Genomic DNA, 19,867 nt, shown 5'->3' on the forward strand with positions numbered 1-19,867 from the left:
CCAGTCCTTTTTCAGCACATAAATCTACAAGCTCTTCACCATTTCCGTTTACAACACTGAACACCCCATGTATACCAATTATTCCCTCAACTGCCACATAACTCACCTTTGCATTCAAATCACCCATCACTATAACCCGGTCTTGTGCATCAAAACCACTAACACACTCATTCAGCTGCTCCCAAAACACTTTGCCTCTCATGATCTTTCTTCTCATGCCCAAGTGCATATGCACCAATAATCACCCATCTCTCTCTATCAACTTTCAGTTTTACCCATATCAATCTAGAATTTACTTTCTTACATTCTATCACATACTCCCACAACTCCTGTTTCAGGAGTAGTGCTACTCCTTCCCTTGCTCTTGTCCTCTCACTAACCCTGACTTTACTCCCAAGACATTCCCAAACCACTCTTCCCCTTTACCCTTGAGCTTCGTTTCACTCAGAGCCAAAATATCCAGGCTCCTTTCCTCAAACATACTACCTATCTCTCCTTTTTTCTCATCTTGGTTACATCCACACACATTTAGACACCCCAATCTGAGCCTTCGAGGAGGATGAGCACTCCACGTGTGACTCCTTCTTCTGTTTCCCCTTTTAGAAAGTTAAAATACAAGGAGGGGAGGGTTTCTGGCCCCCCACTCCCGTCCCCTATAGTTGCCCTCTACGACATGTGAGGAATGCGTGGGAAGTATTCTTACTCCCCTATCCCCTATCTTTCATATTTGTTCACTGTTTCATACATGTGCAAGGTAGCAACAGGAACAGATGAAGGTCTCATTTGCTCACATCCATTCTCTTAGCTGTGTAATGCGCTGAACCTCATTCCGCTATCCACAATCAGGTCCCAGGTTGCTCTTTTGCCTTGGTTAATTCCATTAACAGTAAGTGGCCCCTGTATATCACATCATTCCATTTTGCTCTATCCAGTGAACACCTTTCACACTCCCCCATGTTCAGGCCTCAAGTGCTCAAACTATTTTCACTCCATCCTTTCATCTCCAATTTGGTCACCCCTTCTTGTCCCCTCATCTTCTGACACATATATCTGTGTTCTTTGTCAACTTCTCCTTACACATTTTCTCTACATGTCCAAAACCATTTCAGCACACCCTGTTTAGCTCTCATACACACACTTCTTATTACCACATCTCTTTCTTACCCTTTTATTTGTTATTCAATGAAACCACCTCATGGAACATATTGTACTCAAACATTTCATTTCCACCACATCTCCCATCCTTTGCACAGCTTCATCTACGGCCCCTGCCTTTCATCCATACATTATCCTTGGGACTACTATACCTTCATATGTAACCATTTTCTTTTTAATAGGTAATGACTTCTCTTTCTGCACATTCCTCAATACTCAAAAACCTTTGCTCTCTTACCTGCCTTATGACTTGCTTCCTCTTCCTTGGTTCCATTTTATGCCATGTCCACTCCCAGGTATCTAAAACACCTCTCCTGAATACTCTCCAATCAAACTCACACATTTGCTAACCTGTCTCTTTGCCCTGCTACACCTGATAATCTTGCTTAATTCACATTTGCTGTCAACATCCACCTTGCACACACACACTCTCCCACACTCGGACACTAACTTCTGCATCTGTATTTGATTTTCTGGCTAAAGATTTTTATTAATTTCATGTGCCAAATATTTTCTGCTCCAAGGGTTTTTGTACTGTTTTGACTTTCATTAGTGTGCCATTGCACTGAATGTTAAAACTGGAAGATTTTCTTTGTTTTGACCAGAACTAAGAAGTTAAGATTCTTTTTATTATTAGAGAGATTATTTTACACATTCTTTCACGCATTCGTTAACTTATCTCTGGGGAACAGATCAATTGTAACTGCATATTTTCCTGTTGCTAACAAAGGTGTGTACTTGGCATACTATATTGTAACATACAGTTAAGTGCAGTCTTCGTGTCATTGATATATGGTGAGTGATTAAGGGCCCAGGATACTACCTTGTAGGACATTACATGTTTTTCACCAGGTTCTGACTTTGTACCCTTTACATTACCAGTTTGCTCTCTACCAGTCAAGTATGAATATATTTAAGTTTAAGGGTAGACCTGGTCCTAGCCTTTTTTAAGAAGAGTCTGGAGAACTTCAGGTCTGTCTTGTTCATAGTCTCGATCATGGCCATTTACTAGTAGTTTTATTATGGATTCTAGTCAGGGCATGCAAACTGCCACCTCTGAATTCCCTAATAACAACTACCTTGATGTTTTTTATATCTAGATGGTCAGAACAGCAGAAGTTATCAGTCATTATTAGCCTCTTACTGTAGACTGGAAAATGGATTTTTAGTGAATTGTAAAGTTTCATGCATAATGCATCAAGTATGCCAACACAAGCATTTTGGATCATGCATGGTGCATCATCTGTGCACAAGTGTTGACATACTTTGTGCCAAATAACTTTACAGTGAACAAGTAAGTGGGGTGGTTCTAGCTCTGCATCCTTACTTGACATAGTTGAGTCGAAAGTGGTCTTGCTTATAAACTCTCCCAGGCTAAATTTAAGACTTGACCTGCTTGCCCTACACTGCAATGTTGGTACATTAAACCTCTTCTATAGGTATTACTTTGGTTTTTGCTTTTAGGAGCTTGCTGCTTGTGTGCCCCCATCATTAACTAGACCATGTGATACGTAGTAAGCTGTTGCATCACATGATTACTATGTGACCATTTTGATAACTGTTTCTTTCCCTGGATCTTGAAGCTTTGGAACTCTCTACCTTCTCATGTCTTTCCTAATGTCTCTGACCTGGCATATTTTAAAAGACAGGTTTTTCACTTCTTCCAAAATTCCTAAACACTTACCTTTGTTTCTTCTTTTTCATAATCCTCTATATTTCAATTAAGGCCCAACCTTGATGTGGACTATTGTCCATGACTCGAGCATCCAACATAAAAAAAAGGTAAGTCAGCTTTTAAAACTGAATTTCTTGTTCAGATACGAAAATGTCTTTTTTATGAGCAGTTACTTCAGTTACACAAAGGATTGCTCTGTCATTCTATGGAGTACTGATCTTAATTTTAGGATGGCTCTAGTTCTAAGTACTTACTTAATAAGAGTCAGCCCTCTACAGTCTTACCATAAAACTGTACCTGCTTTTTCTATGCTGTTGTCTCACTTTCCCTCATTTCTTAGATGTTACTTCGGTGTTTGTAACCAAGAGGAGATTGCTTTCATGCATCTGTTATTGCCTAGACTATGCAATCCTTGATAGGCTTACTTTTAATTTGGTTGGTTGCACATAGATTGAATGGCTGATGTAATTTTCACTTTATTAAGTTGAACTTGCAAGATTTAGTTAGAGAGGAGAAAACTCATTAGAGATGCATTATTAGCAAGTGTTTACTGGAAAAAGTTAAGAATGGTCATAGTTTATGTAGATGCATTGGACATTTATATGTATTGGAAGGAGGAATGAGTGACCAATTTTTTTTTTATATCAGATGTATGAAAATAAGTTGAGAAAGAGATGAGTTGAATTGTCACTGTGAGAGTGCATTTTAAATAAAGAGGGTAACACTAATGAATCTGCAAAGATGTGCAGTTACCTTGGTATTTTGATGAGATTCTTAACAAATCTGCTGTGAGTATTGTTATCTGGTCTCAAAAGCAGGGTACAGCATAATCTAGATTAAAGAATGAAAATAGAACATAGGTTATAAGATAACTTCCTGTCATTTACAGGAGATTGTGGATTCCAGTTGCCCAGAAAATGGGGATTCGGATTCTCTAAAATCATCTTTCTCAGTATCGTTGACTCAGCCACGAGAGGGTACTATGACTGAGAGCCTAATGGATAGTGATACAGCATCTGGAGCTTCACCATCACTTGGAGCAGTGAACTATGCTGCCCTGTCGGCTGCTGGAAGCGCCCGTCCTCCCAGTGGTAGTGGCAAGCGAAACACAACCATTTTACTGTCTCCACCAGGTATTCTGATATTTATCCTTATCTTGTGTGCTCTTTCAATTGGTACATATCCTGTCCACTCAAAGATTTTTAAGTATTATCATGATAATGTCCAACAGATCTGTGGCCCCCTAGTCCTGCTATCATGGGGTGTTAAGAATCTCCAGGTTTCTGCCTGACTCTACTGCCCATGAGAGGGAGTGTTCTGGCCACCATTAACACTGATTCTAAGAAAATTTATGTTGATTTTTATTCTCTTCAAAACCATTTTCTTCTTGTAATCATCTATATATATAGTTACTGAGAAAGAGTTATGAACTGGCTAATAACCTTTTCCTTACTATTTCATGACCTGTGCAAGAGTAGGCAAATTCTTCTTGTTGAGTGTTTACAATAGTTGATAGTTTTCCACTTCTCTATAAGTTAGAAAGACCTAGTCTTAAAGAAAGCTAGCAAGAAATGTTAGTAAACAGAATATATAACCAAGGATGTGTAGCATGTGTAAAAGATTATTAAATAAAATATTGCACATGAACTTATTAGATGATTCATAAATATGTCTTCATAATTGTTTGCCATTTTCTGCATTAGTTATGAAACACCAGGAACAGACAAAGAATGGCCATATTCGCTCACATCCTCTCTCTAGCTGTCATGTATAATGACCGAAACCAGAGCCACATATCCACATCTGCCTCTCAGACCTTTCTGTGGTTTCCCATGACACTTTTTATAAGCTTAGGTTCAGCCCATTAACAGCACATTGCTCCTTGTATGTCACATCACTCCAATTTGCTCTAACCCATGCGTGCTCACACCTTCCTGTGCAGGAAGGCAGCCGAGAACAGTCTTGTACATCAAGCAACAAGTGCCAGTGCCCTGCCACCATCTCCTTTGTTTCCTCTCTTTTCTTGTTCCCTCCACCTCTGATATGTATACCCTCTTCGTCATCTTCTCATCTTTTATCCTCTCCATATGTCCATTTCATGTCAGCACACCCTTAACAGCTCTCTCATACATATTCCTCATGCTATTTGGAGTTTGATTGCCTTAACTTGGAAAAGAATTATCTTCATGATAGATTTTATTAAAGATAAAGATTAGAATTTTACTCACAAGTCAGACTCACTTCCATATGCTTTTTCATCCATTCCACAACTTCAGCAGCAGTGCTTCCCCATTCTTAGTCCTTGCCCTCCCTCTAACCCCTGATTGTACCTGAAAAACTTTCCCAAACCATTCATCTCCTCTCCCCTTTAGCTTTGTTTTGCTCAGAACTAGAACATCCAGGTTCCTTTTCTTAAACATATTACTTATCTCTCTCTTCTTCACATCTTGGTTATAGCCACACACATACGGACACCCCAGTGTGAGCCTTCAAGCAAGTTGAGCTCTACTCATTTGGATCCTTGGTCTATTCCAGCTTGTAGAAATTTGAAATGCTGTGTTGGGAGGGTTTCCTGCCTCCCGCTGCCACCTCCTTTAGTTGCCTTCTACGGCACACAGATTACACTGGGAAGTATTCTTTAAACTCTGTCCTGAAGGATTCCGACCCTTTTAGTTGCTGTCTTTGGCTCTCAAGGAATAGATAGGAAGTACCCTTTCTCCCAAACCCCAGCTTGCACCCTTTAGTCATTCTGTTGATGCCAAAAGCATCAACACAAGAACAGCACACAAACTACATTCTCTTAGAACACAAACTGGCAAGATATTTTGATGAGAAAAAGAATCTCCTAACATCCAGGTCCTTTGTGATGAAATCATCCACTTCTTTCTAAACTGTCTCACCTACCCTGTTATCCACCCTTTCAAAAGCAAATATAGCTTATAGTTAATTCAGCTGACTATTAAGGGGGAAGGGTTTTCTGTTAATGTCATTTGCCTATAAAATCGCAGTTTTTATGCACTCACCATTGGACAGATATTCACTACTGAATGATGTGTAACTATCATTAAATTGAGAATGAAAGAAAATGAAATGAAAGAATACAGTATTGTGATGAAATGAAATAAATGATGTGCTCTTGATGTACTGTAGAAATATTAGGTAGAAGTAGTAGGTAGGAGCATTAGGTGGAAGTAGTAGATTGGAACAGTGGGTATACACATAAGGTAGAAGTAGGCAGTAGTTACATTAGGTAGGAGCCTCTGGAAATGGTGCATGGAGTTGCTGCCTCCCTGTGGCCTGTTAAAGGTGAGGCACAAAAGACTATGAAGCAGCAGTGGAGTTCACTTATTATGGAGACCCCTTTCTGTGGCCATCCCCTTGCAGGAGTTCCCAGAGGAAATAGGTATCAGAGATATAGATGGATGTGCTGTATTTTCTTTTTATCAACTTACATGTTTAGTCTGGGTTATCTTGATACAGTTTTGAATTGCTGTGATAAGTAGTGGTGTGGGAGGCAAGTTGTTAGAAGCAGTGAAAAGTTTTTATCGAGGATGTAAGGCGTGTGTACGTGTAGGAAGAGAGGAAAGTGATTGGTTCTCAGTGAATGTAGGTTTGCGGAAGGGGTGTGTGATGTCTCCATGGTTGTTTAATTTGTTTATGGTTGGGGTTGTTAGGGAGGTAAATGCAATAGTTTTGGAAAGAGGGGCAAGTATGCAGTCTGTTGTGGATGAGAGAGCTTGGGAAGTGAGTCAGTTGTTGTTCGCTGATGATACTGCGCTGGTGGCTGAATCGAGTGAGAAATTGCATAAGCTGGTAACTGGGATTGTTAAAGTGTAAGAAAGAAGAAAGCTGAGAGTAAATATGAATAAGAACAAGGTTATTAGGTTCATTCGTGATGAGGGACAAGTTAATTGTGAGGTAAGTTTGAATGAAGAAAGCATGGAGGAAGTGTTTTGGATATCTGGGAGTGGATTTAGCAGTGGATGGAACCATGGGAGCAGAAGTGAGTCATAGGGTGGGGGAGGGGTGAAGGTTCTGGGAGCATTGAAGAAGGTATGGAAGGCAAGAACATTATCTCGGAGAGCAGAAATGGGAATGTTTGAAGGAATAGTGGTTCCAACAATGTTATGTGGTTGCAAGGCATGGGCTATAGATAAGGTTGTGCGGAGGAGGGTGGATGTATTGGAAATGAAATGTTTGAGGACAATATGTGGTGTGAGGTGGTTTGATCAAGTAAGTAATGAAAGGGTAAGAGAGATGTGTGGTAATAAAAGGAGTGTGGTTGAGAGAGCAGAAGAGGGTGTATTGAAATGATTTGGTCACATGAAGGGAATGAATGAGGAAAGATTTACAAAGAGGATATATGTGTCAGAGGTGGAGGGAACGAGGAGAAGTGGAAGACCAAATTAGAGGTGGAAGGATGGAGTGAAAAGGATTTTGAGCAATCGGGGCCTGAACATACAGGAGGGTGAAAGGCATGCAAGGAATAGAGTGAATTGGAACAATGTGGTATACCAGGGTCGACGTGCTGTCATTTAAATGAACCAGGTCATGTGAAGTGTCTTGGTAAACTATGGAAAGTTCTGTGGAGCGTGGATGTGGAAAGGGAGCTGTGGTTTCAGTGCATTACACATGACAGCTAGAGACTGAGTATGAACAAATGTGGCCTTTGTGGTCTTATCCTAGCTCTGCCTTGCTCGCACGTAGGGAGAGGGGTTGCTGTTTCATGTGTGGTGGGATAGCAACAGGAATGGATGAAGCAGCAAGTATGAATATGTTCATATGTATATATGTATATGTGTGTGTATGTATATATATGTATACATTGAAATGTATAGATATGTATATGTGAGTTCTGGGTGTTTTTGTATATACATGTGTATGTGGGTGGGTTGGGCCATTCTTTCGCCTGTTTTTTGAGCAATCGGGGCCTGAACATACAGGAGGGTGAAAGGTTTGCAAGGAATAGAGTGAATTGGAACAATGTAGTATATGGGGGCCCCGATGTAGTGTTAGTGGACTGAACCATGGCGTGTGAAGCATCTGGGGTAAACCATGGAAAGTCTGTGGGGCCTGGAGGTGGATAGGGAGCTGTGGTTTCGGTGCATTACACATGACAGTTAGAGATTGAGTGTGAGCAAACGTGGTCTTTTTTGACTTTTCCCGGTTCTACCTCAATGTAGGGAGGGCTTTTTCCTGTGTGGAAGGTTACCGACAGGAATTGATGAAGGCAGCAGTTATGAATATAACATGTGTATATATATATGTGTCTGTGTATGTATATGTATATATTCATTGATATGTATATTTGTGTGTATGGGCGTTTACGTATTTTTATGTGTTTATGAGTGGTTAGACCATTCTTTGTCTGTTTCCTTGCTCATTGTCGCTGATGCAGGAAACAACTGTTAAGTATAATGATAATGAAAAAAGGATATTCCCTTTTTTTATACTTGATCATTGCACCAGGTGCAGATGAAAAAAGGTGTCATCCACTGACACCCATTCTTCTCTTCCTCCTTTTGTCTTTCCTCGTCATATAACTTTTCCTTTAAGTGATCTTCAAAACAGTAACAGAGCCTTAAGTTCTTCTTTTTTCCCTTTAGTTTGTTTTTCCACCCAAGATTGCCTTGATTTGGGCATGTTATTTGCCCATTTTGGTCACTATAGAAAAAAGGCCTTCTTTTAAGGCCCTCAATTATTATAATCCAGTTGCATCAGAAGGAAGTGGCTTTGGTCTTTAATCCCAAACCAGGGCATAATTCTTAAATCCACAGGCTTGATTTTAGTACTCCTAATGTAATATCTTGTTTAGAACATGTTTGCAAACTCTTATATATCTAAAACTCTCTGCACAAGTTGCTGAAGTGTTAGATTTTGACATGGGGCATTTTTCCCTTCCCTGAATTCTGTTTGCTCCATCATGAAAAAGTATGTAATAGTAAGGACTTGATCATTTGTAGTGCTGATGTACACCTTAACAATTAAACTGAAAATACTAATTCTCCTATAAAGAAATGTACATGCCTCTGAAATGAAGTTTCTGAATGATAAAGTAAAACCTAATTCAGTTTATTTGAATAACTTTGATATGCCAGCAGTCAGAGAATATGACATAACATGTGTCAGTAGCATCATTAATAGAAGTAAAGATTTGTAGGAGCCTCTGAAACACTGCATTAGAGTTGCTCTCTGCCAGTGGCCTCTCAAGTGACAGGCACTAAAGGATAAAAAACAGCACTGAATTTCAACAGTTATGGAGAGTCTCTTTCCTTAGCCACCCCCCTAGGGACTTTCCAAAGGGAATGGGCATCAGAAATATAGATATATAGATAGAAGATTTGTTTAAGCAGCTTACATTATAGATGAATGTCTTTATTGCAATACTTGATCAAATTTACTTTTATTCTCCAAATACAGTGTTGGCAAGCACAGCAGTTAGTGAAAATATGGCGCAGCAGGTGCACTTCCCATCCCTCCCAACCACTGGCACACTACCAACCACAGTCATGCCACTTACAGCAGGCACAGTGCCCAATACAGCAGCAGGCACAACAATTAGTACAACTACTAGCCTTCTTACCACATCTTCTGGCCAGTCATATATCCATTCATCACTTGTATCTCAGGAGGCACAGGCTACAATGGGTAAGTTAGTTATCTTTCTCTCACTCTCTCATTACCTTAACTTTGCATGTAATAAAAATCTATGAAAGAGTGTTAAAAGGACATATATTAAATCATTATACCATTAACTCAAGAATAGCTACTTAAATGAAGGCCAGCATGGATTTGAGACAGGGAAAAGTTTACAAACCTAGTTTTTGGCTCCTTGCAAGCAGAAGCTATAACAATATTCAGTGTACTGTCAGGTGAAAAAAGAAACCTGCATGAAACAGCTACAGAGACTTAAAAAAGAATACTTACCATTATTTGATATCAGTCCCAGATGAACCAAGAACAGATGATTATGTAAAGCAGGTGGCTGCTGACAAGAATAGCTTCATTGATCATGCTAAATGTGCAGTGAGGGTCTCATGCAAACCATGCAGTTATAGTTACACCTCGTTATAGGTACTCATAAGTAAGCAGCTACTCTCTCACTTTCTCTTTCCTGCTCTTCTGAATCTGAAAGTGACCAGAATCATTAAATCAAGAGTAATACCCGGAAACATACCAAAAATGCATAAGACAAAGATGCCTGAATGCACAACAAGGAAATTGGAACAATTCTTTAATGTGATACTGAGTGATATAAGACATTTGATTGGAATGACTACAGAAACATTCAGAAAAAGTTTGAACTTATGGTTGAAGACAGAACCAGATGACCCTAGAATAGATGATATGCCAAAGGAAAAACTAGAAAAAAAGGGAATAGCATTATACATCAAGTAAGGCAACAAGTTGAGGCAGTCAAGATAATCATTTGTTAATGTGTGTCAATTAGTGAGCACAGTGTGCTTGCCCTGCCACCACTTTGGCTCTCTCTCTCTCTCTCTCTCTCTCTCTCTCTCTCTCTCTCTCTCTCTCTCTCTCTCTCTCTCTCTCTCTCTCTCTCTCTCTCTCTCTCTCTCTCTCTCTCTCTCTCTCTCTCTCTCTCTCTCTCTCTCTCTCTCTCTCTCTCTCTCTCTCTCTCTCTCTCTCTCTCTCTCTCTCTCTCTCTCTCTCTCTCTCTCTCTCTCTCTCTCTCTCTCTCTCTCTCTCTCTCTCTCTCTCTCTCTCTCTCTCTCTCTCTCTCTCTCTCTCTCTCTCTCTCTCTCTCTCTCTCTCTCTCTCTCTCTCTCTCTCTCTCTCTCTCTCTCTCTCTCTCTCTCTCTCTCTCTCTCTCTCTCTCTCTCTCTCTCTCTCTCTCTCTCTCTCTCTCTCTCTCTCTTCTCTCTCTCTCTCTCTCTCTCTCTCTCTCTCTCTCTCTCTCTCTCTCTCTCTCTCTCTCTCTCTCTCTCTCTCTCTCTCTCTCTCTCTCTCTCTCTCTCTCTCTCTCTCTCTCTCTCTCTCTCTCTCTCTCTCTCTCTCTCTCTCTCTCTCTCTCTCTCTCTCTCTCTCTCTCTCTCTCTCTCTCTCTCTCTCTCTCTCTCTCTCTCTCTCTCTCTCTCTCTCTCTCTCTCTCTCTCTCTCTCTCTCTCTCTCTCTCTCTCTCTCTCTCTCTCTCTCTCTCTCTCTCTCTCTCTCTCTCTCTCTCTCTCTCTCTCTCTCTCTCTCTCTCTCTCTCTCTCTCTCTCTCTCTCTCTCTCTCACATATATATATATGCAATCATGTCTGGGGAGGAAGTTGTCATACCTAGGCTACCAGGAGAATGGTATTGCCTCATTACTCGGTTATAATGGTATCAGACATCAGCAGTAAAGGAGAGCATAGTAAGGAGTACTGCTGGTGACACCAGAGGAAGCAAAATGATTGGATTGGAAAGTGATGAAAAGAGGATGTGAAAAGAATTAGATACAATTTACAAATGGGTTGGAGTGAACCAGACAGAATTTGATGATAAATTTTAGCAAATAGGTTATGGGGCAAGAAAGAATACATCACTGATGCCACGTAGAGGTCCAGCAGAGAAAGTTATAGAATAATGAACAATTATGAATTATGAGAAAATTGATTTTAGAAAGCATATTAAGATGATGAAGCCATCAAGTGACGAATGGTTTTGAGATTTTAGATAGCATATTAAGATGATAAAGCCATCAAGTTATGAGTGGTATGATTTTGAAAACTTTTTCTCATGATATAGAAACCTATTGATTTTTATTAATAGTTTATTATACTTAATCACCGTCTCTTGCGTTAGTGAGGTAGCGAAAGGAAACATGTATTTACATGAACGCCCACACATGCACATATACATACCTATACATTTCAACATATACATACATATACATAAACATATACATATGTACATATGTACATATTCATACTTGCTGCCCTCATCCATTCTCCTTGCCATCCTGCCACACATATAATAGAACCCCCCCCCCTCCCAACTGCTGCAGCCGCCGCCACCACAAGGTGGCGCTAGGAAAAGACAAAAAAAGGCCACATTCGTTCACACTCAGTCTCTAGCTGTTATATGTAATGCACCGAAACCACCCCTCCCTCTCCACATCAAGGCCTCACAAAACACTCCATGGTTTACCCCAGACTCTTCACATTCCCTGGTTCAATCCATTGACAGAACGTCCACCCTGGCATACCACATTGTTCCAATTCACTCTATTCCGTGCTTGCCTTTCACCCTCCTGTATGTTCAGTAAGTAAAGAAAGGGTAAGAGAGATGTGTGGTAATAAAAATAGTATAGTTGAGAGAGCAAAAGAGTGTGTGTTGAAAAGGTTTGGACACATGGAGAGATTGAGTGAGGAAAGATTGACAAAGAGGATATATGTGTCAGAGGCAGAGGGAAGAAGTGGGAGACCATATTGGAGGTGGAAGGATGGAGTGAAAAAGATTTTGAGCAATAGGAGCCTGAACATACAGGAGGGTGAAAGGCGTGCAGGGAATAGAGTGAATTGGAACGATGTGGTATACCGGGGTCAATGTGCTGTCAGTGGATTGAACCAGGGCATGTGAAGCATCCAGGGTAAACCATGGAAAGTTTTGTGGGGCCTTGATGTGGAAAGGAGCTGTAGTTTTGATGCATTACTCATGACAGCTAGAGACAGATTGTGAATGAATGTGGCCTTTTTTTTTTCTTTTTTCTTTTCCTGGCGCTACCTTGCTGGAGGGTGTGGGGGATGCTATTTCATGTGTAAGAGAGATGTGTGGTAATAAAAAGAGTATGGTTGAGAGAGCAAAAGAGTGTGTGTTGAAAAGGTTTGACACATGGAGAGATTGAGTGAGGAAAGATTGACAAAGAGGATATATGTGTCAGAGGCAGAGGGAAGAAGTGGAAGACCAAATTGGAGGTGGAAGGATGGAGTGAAAAAGATTTTGAGCAACAGGAGCCTGAACATACAGGAGGGTGAAAGGCGTTCAAGGAATAGAGTGAATTGGAACGATGTGGTATACCGGGGTCGATGTGCTGTCAGTGGATTGAACCAGGGCATGTGAAGCATCTAGGGTAAACCATGGAAAGTTTTGTGGGGCCTTGATGTGGAAAGGAGCTGTAGTTTTGATGCATTACTCATGACAGATAGAGACAGATTGTGAATGAATGTGGCCTTTTTTTTTTCTTTTCTTTTCTTTTCCTGGCGCTACCTTGCTGGAGGGTGTTGGGGATGCTATTTCATGTGTGATGGGGTGGCGACAGGAATCGATGAAGGCAGCAAGTATGAATATGTACATGTGTATATAGGTATATGTCTGTGTATGTATGGGAGCCTTGAAGGATGTGTGGAAGTCGAGAACATTATCTCAGAAAGCAAAAATGGGTATGTCTGAAGGAATAATGGTTCCAACAATGTTGTATGGTTGCGAGGCATGGGCTATGGATAGAGTTGTGCGCAGGAGGGTGGATGTGCTGGAAATGAGATGTTTGAGGACAATATGTAGTGTGAGGTAGTTTGATCGAGTAAGTAATGTAAGGGTAAGAGAGATGTGTGGAAATAAAAAGAGTGTGGTTGAGAGAGCAGAAGAGGGTGTTTTGAAATGGTTTGGGCACATGGAGAGAAAGAGTGAGGAAAGATTGACCAAGAGGATATATGTGTCGGAGGTGGAGGGAACGAGGAGAAATGGGAGACCAAATTGGAGGTGGGAAGATGGAGTGAAAAAGATTTTGAGTGATCGGGGCCTGAACATGCAGGAGGGTGAAAGGCGTTCAAGGATTAGAGTGAATTGGATTGATGTGGTATACCGGGGTTGACGTGTTGTCAGTGGATTGAATCAGGGCATGTGAAGTGTCTGGGGTAAACCATGGAAAGTTGTGTGGGGCCTGGATGTGGAAAGGGAGCTGTGGTTTCAGGCATTATTGCGTGACAGCTGGAGACTGAGTGTGAACGAATGGGGCCTTTGTTGTCTTTTCCTAGTGCTACCTTGCACACATGAGGGGGGAGGGGGATGGTATTCCACGTGTGGCGAGGTGGCGATGGGAATGAATAGGGGCAGACAGTGTGAATTGTGTGCATGGGTATATATGTATGTGTCTGTGTGTGTATATATATGTGTGCATTGAGATGTATAGGTATGTATATTTGCGTGTGTGGGCGTGTGTGTGTGTACATTGTGTATGGGGGTGGGTTGGGCCATTTCTTTCGTCTGTTTCCTTGCGCTACCTCGCAAACGCGGGAGACAGCGACAAAGCCAAAAAAAGAAAATAAAATAATGTATATGTATGTATACATTGAAATGTATATGTATGTATATGTGTGTGTATGGGTATTTATGTATATATATGTGTATGTGGGTAGTTGGGCCATTCCTCGTCTGTTTCCTTGCGCTACCTTGCTGACGCGGGAAACAGCAACCGAGTATAATAATAATAAGAAAAAGTGAGCGTGTATGTATATATGTGTGTATATAGGTGGATGGGTCTTTCTTTGTCTTTTTGCTGGTGCTACCTCACTGGCACAGGAAGCAGCGGTCAAGTATGATGAATAGATGGAAAAATATAGTTTTAATGGGATGGCCTTGATTAGGGCCTCAGTTGCCCATGGTATCTCAATTAACATAAAAAAAGACTGATAGGCATGCAAAAAAAAAGCCTCTTGGATGTGAATGTTCTGAGAGAGGCAGCTGGTGGTATGTCTGATCATTACCTGGTGGAGGCAAGGGTGAAGAATTGTAGAGGTCTTTGGAAAAGAGGAAATTATACAAGTGAGAAGAGGATATTTAGAATAAGTGAGCTTAGAAAAGAGGCCTGTGTAAAAAAAGTACCAGGAGAGATTAAGTTTAGAATGGTAGAAAGGTACGAGTAAATGAAGCTAAGGGAGTGGGTGAGGAATGGAGGTATTTAGGGAAGCAGTGCTGGAAGCAGTGTGAGGCATGGAGAAGGTGGGATGTGGACAGGTAAGAAAGGCTAGTGAGTGATGGGATGAGAAGGTAATGTTGTTAGTGAAAAAGAAAGGGAAGGTATAGAAAGGTATGTAGGTGTTACTTACAGGAAAGAAGTACATATTATTGGGAAGAGGAGGGTGCAGGGGCAGAAAAAAGGGCAAGGAAGAGTGAGTATCATCAAACTTCAATATAGATAAGATGTTGTTTTGGAAGGAGGTTGATAGGGCGAGAAAAACAGCAGAACAAATGGGGAAAATGGGAGGATGTAACAAGCAGTGATGAGGTTGATAGAAGGACTGAGTGCTTTAAAGAATTGTTGAATGTTTCATGCTAGGATGGCAGATATATATGTCAAGTGAGGGTCATGGTAGAGTGACAGATATGTGAAGTGAGGGTCATGGTAGGGTGACAGATATGTGAAGTGAGAGTCACAGGTGGTTTGGTAAAGAGAGAAGAGTTGCGTAATATGAAATGTGGCAAGGCAGCTGGAGTAATGGTAATGCAATTGAATTTTTTAAGAAAGGAGGTGACTGTTATTGATTGGTGGGGATTTTCTGTGTTTGTGTGGATCATGGTGAGGTGCCTGAGGATTGGCAGACAGCAAAGATGAATGTTCAAACTACAGAGGTATAAGTCTGTTCAGTTTACCTGGTAGATTATATAGAAGAGTGGTAATTAAGAGGGTGGTGGCATGCACAGAGCATCAGATTAGGGAGGTACAATATGGATTCAGGAGTGGCTGAGGATTTCTAGATTAGGTGTTTGACGTGAAAGATGTGTGTGAGAAATACTTACAGAAACAGAAGGATTTGTATGTGGCACATATGGATTTCAAAAATGCATATGATAGATGTTGATAGATATGCTTTGTGGAAATTATGAGTGTATGGCTCGGGAGGAAAGCTAATAGAAGTAAGAAGATTTATCAAGAGTTTTTGGCATGTGTGTGAGAAGGTAGATAAGAGGGTGAGTGGTTCTAGGAGAAGGTAGGTCTGTGATAGGAGTGTGTATTGTCACTATGGAAGTTTTATGGGTGGGGAGGTGAAGGAGGTAAATGCAATGGTCTTAGAGAGATGATCAGGTATGCAGTTTGTAGGGGTGAGGGACCTCAGGAGTGAGACCAGTTGTTGTTTGCTAGTGACAAAGCTTTGGTTGCAGCTTTGTATGAGGATCTCCAGAGGTGAATATCTGAGTTTTGGAGAGTGTGTGGAAGGAGGAAGTTGAGAGTAAATGTGAACAAAATTAAAGTTATCATGTTTATCATTGCAGAGAGGATGCTAGGTAGGATATGATTATGTGTGGAGGAAACTTTTAGGAAGTGGGATGTCTTAGATACATTGTTGTGGACTTGGCAATGAATGGAACAATGGAAGCACTGATGAGTCATAGTTTGGGTTAAGGGGCGAAGGTCCTTGGAGCATTGTGAATGTGTGGAAAGAGAGGTTGTTGTCTCGCAGGGCAGAAATGGGTATATTTGAAGGTAATGTTATCTCAACGATCATGAATTGATGTGAGGTATGAGTTGTAGATAAGACCATTTAGAAGAGTCTTCTCATGTTTTTAAGGACAAGCCATCATGTGAGGAGGGTGGAATGAGGAAGTAATAATTTGGTAAGAGAGAGGTGTAATGACAAGAAGAGCACGGTTGAGAGAGCTGAAGGGAGTTTGGACATCAAGAGAGACTTGAGTGATGAGGGGTTGGCAAAGAGGATATATGTGTCAGAGTTGGAATGGCTGAGAAAGGGAGACTAAATTGGAGATGTAAGGATGGAGTGAAAGATATTATGAGTGCTGGGACCTTAAATGTAGGAGGGTGAAAGGTGTGCACACGATATTGCGAATTGGAGCAATGTGGTGTACACAGGGTGTCATGCTGTCTGTGGACTGAACCAGGGGATGTAGAACAGCCGGAGGAGACCATGTAAAGGTAGGTCCTGGTCATGGATAGGGTGCTGAGGTTTTGGTGCATTGCACATGATGGTTACAGAATTGATGTAAGTGACACTACCTTTTGAAGGCAGGAAATGGCAAACAAGCACAAAAGAAACAAGTTGAGCAAATGAATTATGGGACAAAGAAGAATACATCATTGATACCTCATAAAACTCCAACAAAGAAACTGATAGAAAGTAGGACAAATGCAAAAAATTTGAGTTTCATCATAAACGAGGAACTAGATGTCAGGAAGAATATTGAGAAGTTAAAAGCTCAGACTGAGTTCAAGCTTTTAAGTTAGGTCATTGGTTGAAGGATGCAACCGGTGTGACCTCCACAGCCTTACTGGTTTGGTACACTTCTCAAATTTCTCCACTGTATGTGCCATAATGCTCTTGACAGATGCAGTCAATATGTTAAAGCATATTGGGCTCCAGATGTTTAAAGTGCTTTCTCTTATTTTATTGATTGTGCCTTTTGTTTTCAGGGGTAATATTTGAGTTTTCCATACCAGTTGTGCAAATATTGATATTTTAGTGTGATTTAGGAAATCACACTTTCCAGGATTTTTGAAGCTTGTGGAACAAGTATAGAAAATTATGGATATTAGGTAATTTTAGGGATGTTGTATATCCCATAATCTAGTTAGATTGCATATTTCTTAGGCATACAAAATTTTATACTGGTACCAGGATCATGGGTTTAAAGATGCATTAAGGAATTTTCAATTTCATCCGCAGAGCAATATCAGCGAAAGCTGGCATTCCATGAGCCTCGACCTTGTCCTACTTGCAAGAGAACATACCGAGATGCTGCTACTTTACGTACTCACATGGCTATTATGCATGCTGTGGGTAAGTTTCTTGTACTAGTTTTAAAGTCATGTTGCTGTTCAGTAATTGAGGGATAACTATGTGGAATTCAGTATGGTTAAATTGTATTATTGACGGTATAACAAACATGAAATTTTTTCTGTCCAGCAGTCAGTAACATGAGAAGTTCTACAGACGAAGAAAGAATTGCCCATCCACTCATATGCACATATATATACATAAGCGCCCATACATGCACATAAACATACATATACATATCAACATATACACATATACATACATATACACACATACACAGACATATACATATATATACACATGTACATATTCATACTTGCTTGCCTTCTTCCATTCCTGGTGCTACCCGCCCCACAGGAAACAGCACTGCTACCCCCTGCTTCAGCGAGGTAGCACCAAGAAAACAGACAGAAAAGGCCACATTCGTTTGCAATCTCTAGCTGTCATGTGTAATGCACTGAAGCCACAGCTTCCTATCCACATCCAGGCCCCACTAACCTTTCCATGGTCTTACCCCAGATGATTCACATGCCTTGGTTCAGTCCATTGACAGCACGTTGACCCCGGCATACCACATCGTTCCAATTCACTCTATTCCTTGCATGCCTCTCACCCTCCTGTATGTTCCGGCCCTGGTCACTCAAAATCTTTTTCTCTTCATCCTTCCACCTCCAATTTGGTCTTCAGCTTCTCCTTGTTCCTTCCACCTCTGATACATATATCCTCTTTGGCAATCTTTCCTTACTCATTCTCTCCATATGTCCAAACCATTTCAACACACCCTCTTCTGCTCTCTTAACCACATCCTTTTTCTTTCCGCACATCTCTCTTACCCTTTCATTACTTGCTCGTTGAAACCACCTCACACGACATATTGTCCTGAAACATTTAATTTTCAACACATTCACCCTCCTCTTTACAACCCTATCTATAGCCCATGTCTTGCAACTATATAACATTGTTGGAACTACTATTCCTTCAAACATACCCATTTTTGCTCTCCGAGATAACATTCTTTCCTTCCACTCATTCTTCATCGCTCCCAGAACCTTCGCCTCCTCCCCCACCCTGTGATTCACTTCCGCTTCCATGGTTCCAATTGCTGCTAAGTCCACTCCCAGATATCTAAAACACGTCACTTCCTCGAATTTTCTCCATTCAGACTTACATCCCAGTTAACTTGTCCCTGAACGCTACTGAAATATTCTTTTGTTTTCAACCCATTCCCAATGCTTTTTGAAAGTTTGCAGTACAGTAGTAATAGCACTTTTCAACACCACTGCTTGGTGGCATTGTTTAATTCTTCCCACTGAACTTCATTAACTACCTAGAATTGCAAAGATTTGAACTTCTCCATGGGCTGATTTTTTTTCATATTTTAAAGGTATTTCCCACGTTAGCAAGATACCACTAGGAACATGAAAAATGGCCTTATTTGCCTGCAGCTACTCTCTAGCAGTCATGTATGATGCTCTGACACCAGGGCCTCCTATCAGCAACCAAGGCCCACAGACCTCTTTGTGGTTTTCCCTGATCCTCGTATATACCTTGGTTCAGTCCAATATATATGACATCTTTCTAATTCATTCTGTCCCATGCCTGCCTTCACACCTTCTTGCATGCTTGAACCTCCAAACACCCAAAGTATTTTTCACTATATCTTTCCATTTCCACCTTGTCCTCAGTTTCCATCCTTCTCCTTTTTCCTTCCACTTCTGATTTGTATAATGTCTTAGTCGGTCTCTCCTCACTCACTTTATCCACATGTCCAAGACATTTCAGCACATATTCTTCAGGTCTCTCAACTATGCACTTCTTACAAACACATCTCTCACTTATACTATCTTTCTTGACCAACCCTCTTTACCCACATGTCATGAAGCAGTATTATTATAATTATTAATTTTCTTTTCATTATCATACTTTGTCGCTGCCTCCTGCGTTAGCGAGGTAGTGCAAGAAAACAGACGAAAGAATGGCCCAACCCACCTCATACACATGTATATACAGATATATACATACCTATACATTTCAATGTATACATACATATACATACACAGACATATACATATATATACTGTACACATCTACATATTCATACTTGCTGCCTTCATCCATTCCCATTGCCACCCCGCCACACATGAAATGGCACCCCCCTCACCCCACACTTGCACAAGGTAGTGCTAGGAAAAGACAACAAAGGCCACATTTGTTCACACTCAGTCTCTAGCTGTCATGTGTAATGCGCTGAAACCACATCTCCCTCTCCACATCCAGGCCCCACAAAACTTTCCATGGTTTTTCCCAGACACTTCACATTCCCT

General features: G+C 40.9%; 1 protein-coding gene across 2 annotated transcripts in view; it reads left to right on the forward strand.

The window, feature by feature from the left end:
• The window catches only part of LOC139754818 (uncharacterized), a 105,545-nt gene that overhangs the window by 70,702 nt on the left and 14,976 nt on the right, over positions 1-19,867 (forward strand). For both annotated transcript variants that reach the window (XM_071672669.1, XM_071672670.1), the window contains exons 6-8: positions 3,720-3,963; positions 9,251-9,478; positions 17,433-17,546. In XM_071672669.1, the coding sequence (XP_071528770.1) occupies positions 3,720-3,963; positions 9,251-9,478; positions 17,433-17,546 (586 nt within the window). The remainder of the gene's footprint in view (positions 1-3,719; positions 3,964-9,250; positions 9,479-17,432; positions 17,547-19,867) is intronic.

The sequence above is a fragment of the Panulirus ornatus genome, chromosome 17 (assembly GCF_036320965.1).
Source record: "Panulirus ornatus isolate Po-2019 chromosome 17, ASM3632096v1, whole genome shotgun sequence".
NCBI lineage: Eukaryota > Metazoa > Arthropoda > Malacostraca > Decapoda > Palinuridae > Panulirus > Panulirus ornatus.